This window comes from Telmatherina bonti (genome assembly GCF_933228915.1).
Source record: "Telmatherina bonti genome assembly, chromosome: 9".
Taxonomy (NCBI): Eukaryota; Metazoa; Chordata; class Actinopteri; order Atheriniformes; family Telmatherinidae; genus Telmatherina; species Telmatherina bonti.
This window is the reverse complement of record NC_136627.1, coordinates 17,419,703-17,429,505: the sequence shown is the minus strand read 5'-3', so window position 1 is coordinate 17,429,505 and position 9,803 is coordinate 17,419,703. Positions and strand designations below refer to the sequence as shown.

The 9,803-nt window shown below is 39.9% G+C and overlaps 1 protein-coding gene across 1 annotated transcript; it reads left to right on the top strand.

Moving 5' to 3' along the window:
- Positions 1–251: 251 nt before the first annotated feature.
- On the top strand, positions 252–3,020 carry slitrk3a (SLIT and NTRK-like family, member 3a; the record flags this gene model as incomplete). Its single annotated transcript, XM_079246261.1, has 1 exon — positions 252–3,020. Exon 1 carries the CDS (start codon positions 306–308, stop codon positions 3,018–3,020), a length of 2,715 nt encoding a protein of 904 aa, XP_079102387.1. The 5' UTR covers positions 252–305.
- Between the last annotated feature and the right edge of the window lie 6,783 nt (positions 3,021–9,803).

Sequence of the window (9,803 nt, the reverse complement as noted above, 5' to 3'; positions counted from 1 at the left end):
GCAATATTGCAGAATGTGAAGTGGTCTCAGATGGCATTCTATTATTCATTGGTATTCATTTCAAAGCTTGCCTTCCAGTCTACTGAAACTAATGCTCTCTTCCTCATTCCTCTGTCCTCTCTTTCTGCCTGTCACCTTAAACCTTACTTTGTGAGGGTGTGTGTGTGTGTCTGTGTGTGTAATCCCAACCTCAACGCCTTCTCTTCTCCTTTCCCACCCACCCTTGCATTGTCTTTCTCTATTGCAGTGCTGTGAAGTGGCTCTGTCCCTGGAGCCAACACTTCATCCCCTTGGTGTCAGCGAGGATGCTGTGGGTTACCTTGCTGAGCACCATAGCCTTAGGATGGACCACACCAATCCCACTACTAGAGGATTCAGAGGAGATCGACGAGCCTTGTTTTGAGCCCTGCTACTGCGAGGTCAAGGAGGGTATCTTCCACGTCCACTGTGACAGTAAAGGATTTACAAATGTCAGCCAGATCTCCCAGATATGGACCAGACCCTTCAAGCTTAACCTGCAGAGAAACTCGATGAGGAAACTTTACTTTAACAGCTTCCTCCACCTTAACAATGCCATATCCATTAATCTGGGTAATAACGCCTTGCAAGATATCCATGCTGGGGCATTCAATGGCTTAGGAATACTCAAACGGCTGTTCCTCCACGAAAACAAACTTGAAGTTTTTCGGAACGATACGTTTCAAGGATTGGAGAGTTTAGAGTATCTCCAGGCAGACTATAATGTTATCAAAAAGATTGAAAGTGGTGCATTCAGGCACCTTCACAAGTTGAGAGTACTTATACTAAATGACAATCTGATCCCTGTGCTCCCAAACTATCTTTTTCGATCCGTGTCCCTCACGCATCTGGACTTGAGAGGAAACAGACTTAAGACATTACCATATAAGGGCACACTGGAGTATATTGGGAGAAGCTTGATGGAAATCCAGCTGGAAGAGAATCCTTGGAACTGTGTGTGTGAGATTGTCCAGTTAAAAACATGGCTGGAGAGAATCCCTTATACAGCTTTGGTGGGTGAGATTACATGTGAGTATCCATTCCACTTACACGGCAAAGACTTACGGGAAATCAAGCGTAGTGAGCTTTGTCCTCTGCTCTCCGATGCGGAGATTGAGGCCAAGCTGGGAATTCCTCGGGTTCCTTTCAGCAACGAAAACACTTGGCCTACCAAACCTTCCTCCATGCTCTCCTCCTTTCACAACACAGCCTCTTCTGTGGAGTACAAGGAAAGAGCTGTGAAGCCTACCAAACGACCCCGGCCAACAAAGAACCCCCCAACCCCTCGTAGCATCTATCCAGGCATCAACCAGCCACCCATTGCTGGTTACCAAACAAGACCTCCCATCCCAATCATTTGTCCAGCTGGATGTATTTGCAACCTTCACATCAATGATCTGGGCCTAACGGTGAACTGTAAAGAAAAAGGCTTTCACAATATCTCCGAGCTCTTGCCACGGCCCCTCAATGCCAAGAAATTATATCTCAGTGGGAACCTAATACAGAAAATATACCGTTCAGATTTCTGGAACTTTTCAAGTTTGGATTTACTGCATTTAGGGAACAATAGGATATCCTATGTCCAGGAAGGCGCCTTTATTAACTTACCAAACTTGAAGAGTTTATACCTGAATGGGAATGACATTGAGCGACTCACACCTGGGATGTTTCGGGGGCTTCAGCTGTTGAGTTATCTTTACTTTGAATATAATGTCATACGTGAGATCCAACCTCACTCTTTCTCCCTAATGCCAAATCTCCAGTTGGTTTTTCTTAATGACAACCTGCTACGCTCCCTTCCCACTGATGCCTTTGCTGGCACTAACCTTGCACGTCTCAACCTCCGTAACAATTACTTCCTATCCTTGCCTGTGCATGGTGTCCTGGAGCATCTGACCTCCATTGTCCAGATTGATCTCCATCAGAACCCCTGGGACTGCTCCTGTGATATCATTCCCCTGAAGCAGTGGCTGGAAAAACTCTCTTCTGTCATTGTGGTTGGTGATGTCATCTGCAAGACCCCAGAGTTTGCTTTTGGAAAGGACTTGCGCTCACTTGAAGTTGAGGTCCTATGTCCCGAGCTCAAATCTTCCTCTGGCCCATTTCCAGCTCTACCTGGTGGGGATGACTTGACCACGGGGAGCTCTGACCTGGGGGAGGCACGTGGGAGGGGGGCTGTGCCACTATCAGTCCTCATCCTCAGCCTACTCATCCTTTTCATCTCAGCTGTATTTGTGGCTGCTGGTCTTTTTGCCTTTGTTCTTCGGCGCAGGAAGAAGCTGCCTTTTCGGAAACGTTCAGAGGTAGATCTGACAGGGATCCAAATGCAATGCCGGATTTTTGAGGACCCCCCAAGGCAAAGTAGTACTGGGAACAGTGGCACTCCAGAAAAACCAATGCCCAGTATGCACACACACTCTCACTCTAGTCACACACATGCTCATGGACATGTTTATGATTACATCCCTCATCCCGTAACTCAGATGTGTAACAACCCTATCTATAAGCCTAGAGAGGGCGAGATAGCAGAGCAGGAGAATGCACAGCTCTCAGAAAAGAAGGACAATGGCAGCAGTAGCAACAGTAACTACAGAACCTTATTAGAGAAAGAGAGAGAGTGGACTTTGGCTGTTTCCAATTCTCAACTCAACACCATTGTTACAGTCAACCACACCACAGCTGACATGGCAGGATTTCATGAGAATGGAGGACTCTGCCCGACAGTGATTGACAGTCAGCGACCTACGCCAACAGTGGGCTTTGTAGACTGTTTATATGGAACTGTACCCAAACTAAAGGACATGCACGTTGCGCATGCACACCCACCAGGCATCCAGTACCCGGATTTGCAGCAGGATGCACGTTTGAAGGAGACATTGCTTTTCACGGCGGGGAAAGGCTGCTACCCTGACCCGTCCCAAAGCGATTACCTCGAGTTAAGGGCCAAACTTCAAACAAAGCCGGATTACCTCGAAGTCTTGGAAAAATCTTACCGGTTTTAACATCTCCAGCCTATTGGGGGGAGGGGGGAGGAGGGGGATAAAGAAAAATAAATAAATAAAAAACGTCAACATATTCACTTTGTCACCTTCAAAACACATTCACCCAAAACCAATAACAAAAAACTAAACTTGAAAAGCATGATAAAAAATTTATATTATATTACAGTCACAATATTCCCCCAAATCACTTTGGAGGAGAGGTCATTCTCAGATATTTCTATTAAGTGCCTTTTTTCAGAGTAGCCAGCAATGTCAACAACCGTTATTTTTATAATATATAAATATCTTTACATGCCCACATGACAGCGAAAGAGGAACAAGAAGGGCATTGGGGAATAAACCTACAAAAATTGTACATCTGTTATTAAAATCCATTTTTATGGAGTTACCATGATGTGCTATCAGTTACCAAGAAGACTAACGGGAGCTGGACGTCTCCCTGACTTTATTTTTTCTTTCTTTCTTTTTTCTGTCTCTTCTACCCCACAACTAGGATGTACAAACATGCAGAGGCTGTGCACATGAAGTTTGTAGGAAATGATCAAAAGAGAGAGAGAGAAAAAAATACTCTTATTAAAAACGAACTGCAGTTTGCTGCATGCCCTCGCTTCAGTGCAGGAAGTGAGAGGATTTATTCAGAACTATCACGTCACATTCTGAACAGAGATACTGCAACACATTTACAGTTCAGTGTTCTATTTAATTTTTATATCTTATTAATATGGTTATTACTATTAATGAGAACTTCTGTCTATATCAGGTGCTTCTTGTAAAAAAAAGGATGCGCCAACGCATGGACAATGCCGAGGGTTTTCTGGATATTTCCACACACTTTGTTGAGAACCCTACCCCTCTCTTTCCCTTCCTGTTTCTTCTTTCCCTCCCCCTTCTTTGCTTCTGGATTCCCCATTGCCACCCACTAACGGCTTTGTAGGAGGCACTTTTAATGTTTTCTTTCTCACAAAGATTTGAAGAAAAATGTGCATATATTTATTCTGTAATTTCAGTGAAGAATTTAATTGTAAAGGTAATGTTAAATCAATGTATAGTGATTATGCGTCTGGTATAGCCTTCTTAATAAAAACAAGCTCTTCAATCAATTGGTGAAAAGGTTGGTGGGAACCTGTGTTTGAAACTGCTTTATAGACAGGTTGTGCATTTTGGTGTCCTGCTGGAAAGGCTGATAGCTACGAATTGAGTGATGTTGCTCTGGAAGGAAAAGTTGTGGTGGATAATGACATCTGGAAACAATTCCGCTGCTTGTCTGATTTCAAAATAGTATCACAGTTTAAGTTACAAAGAAAGGGTTGAGAAACGGTCCAGGAGATTTTTGGGAGCCTTTGATGCGTATTCTAAAATCTCATTAGCTGGAAATCTTAGACCATAGTTTTTTGTTGTTTTTTTTTTTTTGTTTTTTTTTTTCGCTAAATTGAACGTTCTAGTTGGAAACTGTTCAAAGCCACAAAGAAAAAAGAAAAACCCAAAGCCAGAACAATCCAAGTGAATGCTGCTGGTTTTGAAGTGGATAGTATAAGAGGCGATACTAAATCAGCGAGGCATGCTGCGATTGTCATTATCTAAACGACGGATTGCTGATGTGGGCGAATAAACAGTAATTGAGAGTATGAGAGAAAATGTGATTGGGTGATTTTTTTTTTTCTTTTTTTAATTTGCCCACCTAATTTCTTCTTCTCTCTGTAAATTGGCTGTGTACGTTGAGTCCACCAGAGGGCAAATAAAGGTGCTCATATTAGTTGTGATGCAGAAATTATATATATATATATATATATATATATATATATATATATACATATATATATATATATATATATATATATATATATACATATATATATATATATATATATATATATATATACATATATATATATATATATATATATATACATATATATATATATATATATATATATGTATACTTTTTGTTTTCAGGTAGTGATAAAAACCACATTAATTGAAACAAACAAACGGAAAAAACAACTGACAAATTATTTATGTGTCAATATTTTGACTTCTGTTGTATTTTTTTAGCAGTGGGGATTGGATCACAGCATCTTTCATTATTGGCTTCTTTTCAGCACTGAAGTCATTTGTGGGTTAATTATTCTAAAAAAGTCTTTAACAACAATCATTATTAGAGTATTTGAGGTATTTCATATGCTCCTACACTATAATGGTGCAGTTTGGGACCAAAAACAGCAAGAAGGAAAAAAAGAAAAAGAAAAAGGAAAAAAAAAATTGAAAATGATGTGTTGAAGGTTGAACTAACAGTGTTTAAATATGCTCTTTAACCAACACTACACAAGTTCTCCTTCTCTTTCCTGAGGTAAAATTATAATGTGCGTAAAATATCATGTAATTTTGACAACTGTGGAGAGTTTATTTGGGTTTTGCTTTATATTGACATGATATGACATCTGCTGTGATTCCAACACATTCACCAGGAGTTATACAGTTAAAATTGGGTATTATTTTATAATTATTTTCATGAGTATCAACTTGCACTAAGTGTACAATATGTAGCAAGCCACTTTATTTCCTGTTAAACAGGAAACACCCTTTGATAGTATAAACAATTAATTTCCAGCATTGCTCATCACTGAGTTTAAGTTTCCATTATATGAAACATTTACCTTGTGTTGCTTTCATTGTTCCTTTATTTATGGCAGTTATTGTTGCTCAAATGAGTGGAGGACACCTTCATATAAAGTTTCTGGAAGCATGTCTGTTTAATATCAAGGCTCTTTTCTTCTAATTTTAAAATGTTTAACAATGCTGTACCCTCTTGTTTTCTACCTAAATTCATTTATCTTCTTTTTTTTAAACATTTTTAAATTCTAATTTTATGACAAACATGCCCATCCAGGTACACATGCTCATAGAGTCACAGAAAAATTTCCTTTCCTCGACCACAAGGTCAGACTATACGGTCAGCATTTTTAGTGTGCACTCAGATTGATTAAAAACATAATGTATTACTCTGTTAACTCCAACCTTCGCCACCCCTAACCACTCTCAAATGACTTCATGAATAAAGTTTTTGGATCCTTGATTATTTTGTCAGTACCTTCGCAACGTTCGCTCTCCTCCACTAACACCAACCCACGGTAATATTTCACAAATGAACGGTGGGCTTTGTCATATTAGACCATGCTAGATGGTTGTGTCCTAAGAAATAGTGCTGCAACTTTGCACAAACATCTCCAAGTGATTTTAATGTGTTGGTGAAATGCTAAACGGCAACAAATGTAACAAAAGTTGGTTAAATGTTTGTCTTTTTTGTTCTTTTTTTTGGGAAGAGATATAACAATGGTACATATCTTTCAATCTGAATTCTTTCTTATGTTAGTGACGTTTATAATTAGCAGTGGAATTGACCATCAGAACTTCTCTTGGGGTTTATTCCTTGCCAAGACGCCATCACGGTAATTGCAATGTGTTTCTTTAACCCTTCTTTCCTTGGAATCTGTCCATACTTCTCTTTCTTTCTCTATTTGTTTTTGCTTTTGTTATTATCTTTCACAATGACTTTGGTTTTATTCAGTATAGGTGTACTTTAATTCTTCAACCCAGTCTAAATCAACCAGAAAATATATTAAAAAAAAGAAAAAAAAAGTCATATATACTTCCTTTCTTATTATAACTTTATTCTGGTATCATTCCTTTTAGCATTGCATTGAAAAGAAATCATCCGATGGGTAGTTTAGGTTACATGTTAAAGTGAACTAATTTTTACTAACTCAACTTGCTAAACTATATTTTATGAATGCACATTTTTCCTTCAGGTGTTTAATCCTTAGTGGTGAATGTCATACAACAATGCAAGCTTATTAGCACGTGCTATGACATAATTCTATATCAGCTGATTAGGCCTTAACCGTGACATTGCTGTTGCAAATGAACTCATTTCAGAGATGTGAGATACTATAAGCCTGTGACAAAAGATTTTACAGGCTCCCAGCACAGCTTCAGAGCCTGAATTTCCATGCATTGTCTGTGAAGTAGGAGGAAACGTTTGTGTGACATGTCAGATGAGACACTGCAAAACTGTTGTGTGGTTTGAAGCATGGTGTGGCATTATGTTTTTCCTTCTCTCCGCTAACATTTTTACTCTGGGGGGTGTTTTGGCCTCTGGTTGCTCTTTGTCTGATAAGTGTTTGCACTGCATAGTGGAGAAAGGCTATTGTCACTGCTCATCTATGTCAGCATGTGCACAGGCATGTGAATGTGTGATAGATTAATTGACAGTGTGTTTTCCTCTTTATTTCTTCTGCTCAATCAGCGTTGATGTCTTTGGTGTTTTTTTGGAACCCAAATGAGCTCTGCCTTTAATTTGGAATAGCAGTGCAAAGGAAATAGAGAGAAGAATTAAGAAAAAGAAGTGAGGAGAGAGAGCTATTGATGGTAGCTAGAGGACAGAGGAGCAGATTAGGGAGGCACAAGCAAACGGAGTCATCAGTTGTGGATACTGAAGAAATTGTCATGCAGAGAAAGTAGCAGAAACACTATTTTTCCCTTCATTTCTGTCTCTGTAAGACGCTGTAATTATTGAATCCAAAAAAGGGAAAATTTACAGGAAGTTTTGTGAGCAATAAGCGTTTGCGTTTTGTGCTTTTGTATGTGTGCTGTGATATCCTGTATTGGAGGGAGGGGAAAGGGGAATTATCTCCAGTTTGCTGAAAAAGCCAAACTGCCTCTGATCATGATGCTGAAGTTGCAGTATGTTGCAGGTGCTGCACGAAGAGACACATTCCACTTTTTTTGGTGCATGTGTGTTTGTTTGTGTGTGGGGAGTCGGTGCAGTCTACATTTTCATAACTCTGTATTTGTCCTGGAGCTTATCTTTCTGTGCCAATGGCTCAGCTAATTTCTGAATCCCATTGTGGATTCATAAAACGCTGGTCTAAAACCAATGCACTGAGCCTGGCAGTAGCTGTATCTCTTACACTGGAACAGTTTACTCTTCTCTATGCTGTATACTGAATCAGTTTGATGACTTGCAAGGTGTTGACTATGAAAATCTGCAGAGAACCAAGTGCCATATGGCAATGCATTTGAAACACATTAGCCTAGCTGCTCCGGAAATAAGTAGAGGCTGCATGATAAATCAACGGAGAAGTTAAAGACTGAGTCCAATCCAAAGGGAGAAACAAAGGACCACTCCAAAAGGCACATTTCCCTGAGTCCAGAGATCAGGAAAAACCTCTTACCACATCACTCAAATGTGCTGCAGTGCAGGAGCTCAACTGACCCAATATGTAAAAGGAGAGAGAGGTGGAGGAGGAGAGAAAAGAACGGAGTGCAGAAAGCACCAGAGTGAAAATGAGGGAGAGAAGGCGATTCAGCTTTCTGCGCTGTAAAGCTCTGCATCTGTATTGTTTGCCTTGTGAATTTTGGCTCCCCTGAGATTGTGGAACTCTCTCTTGTCTGAAAATACTGCAAGTTTGGGAAAAGTTGCAGCCATTTGTGCTGCTCAGCAGTGTGCTGCAGCCATTGCTTTTGTGCATGAGACAGATTAACAAATCTATGCCGTTATCACTCATTGCAAGGAAGGGGAGGGCAGAGCAGGGCATGTAATTTCATAAAATAGAATATGGAGCATAGCGTCCCTAGCTGGTGTTCAAGCAGTCCATCGCTCTCTTTGTTCCGCAGTATAGGGCCTACTTTTTGCTTTTTAAACAGCCTTTTATTGAATGTCTATGGATGACTGCAGAAGACTTCTCATTTTCCATTTGCTTCTCCCCATCTCCTAATGAGGTGACACTTGCACCGTCACTCATCTTAATGGCTCCTCAAGTCTTGTGGTTTACAATTGTTCTCCTGAGCTGTAAATATTTTTACTTTTTGTCTGTTTCCTTGTAAATCTTTACCACCTTTGACATGTTTATACCCATTTTAGTTCCCCTCCGTCTGTCTATGATATCCATTCACATATCACCTGTTTTACAAGGACAAACAACAAGCTGTTGACCAGCTGACTTCAGTGCTACTCTGTGAAGCTGGGATGGATAACATCTTTCTGACACTTGTCATTTGTGTAGTTTGTGTTCTGCTTTAGTCTACATGATAGGTAGTCTTAAGGGATGGGGCTGCAGTGTGTGTTTGTGTCAATCTGTATGTGTGCCGGCCAGGTGCTAGAGTATTGGAAAATCGAGTTACATAAGTGAGAAGAGGGAATGATTCAGTTTTAAGTTGTGTTTTTTTTTTTTTTTTTTTTGCATTCAGCACAAAGCTGCTGGAAATGTTAGGTTGATGTTGTTAATTTTGAAGCCAGTTGTTATGCATCACACATAAAATCACTATCCTGGTCGCTTCAGCGTCCTCATTAACATTTATTTGTCTTTCAGAGCTTTTGATCTCTTTCTTCAATGTTGACTGGAAATCAGAGCCCTTTAACAAATAATTTCTCCAAGCATTAAAATGAAACTGCTTTGATTTTCTATTTATTTATGAGAAATTAAGCTGAAAATAAAGGAGACGGCTGAATCTTTTGTGCCAGTGTTTAAAACGGAGCTGGATCATGAATGTTTTTAGTTGACCGCGGCCTCCTGCTGGTTGCTTGTATAGCTGATGCGCCTGTTTGTTTAGAGTGCATAATCTTTTTTATGTTAAAGCATCCTTCAGGGGATTCATCACGGCTGCAGATTTTAACATGTAAGGGATTTAGAGAGAGCAAGATTTTGTTGCTGATTTGAAAAAAAAAAGGCTTCTAAGTGCGTGTGTGGAATTAAGGGCAGTAAAATCAGCTTTTCATAATGACAT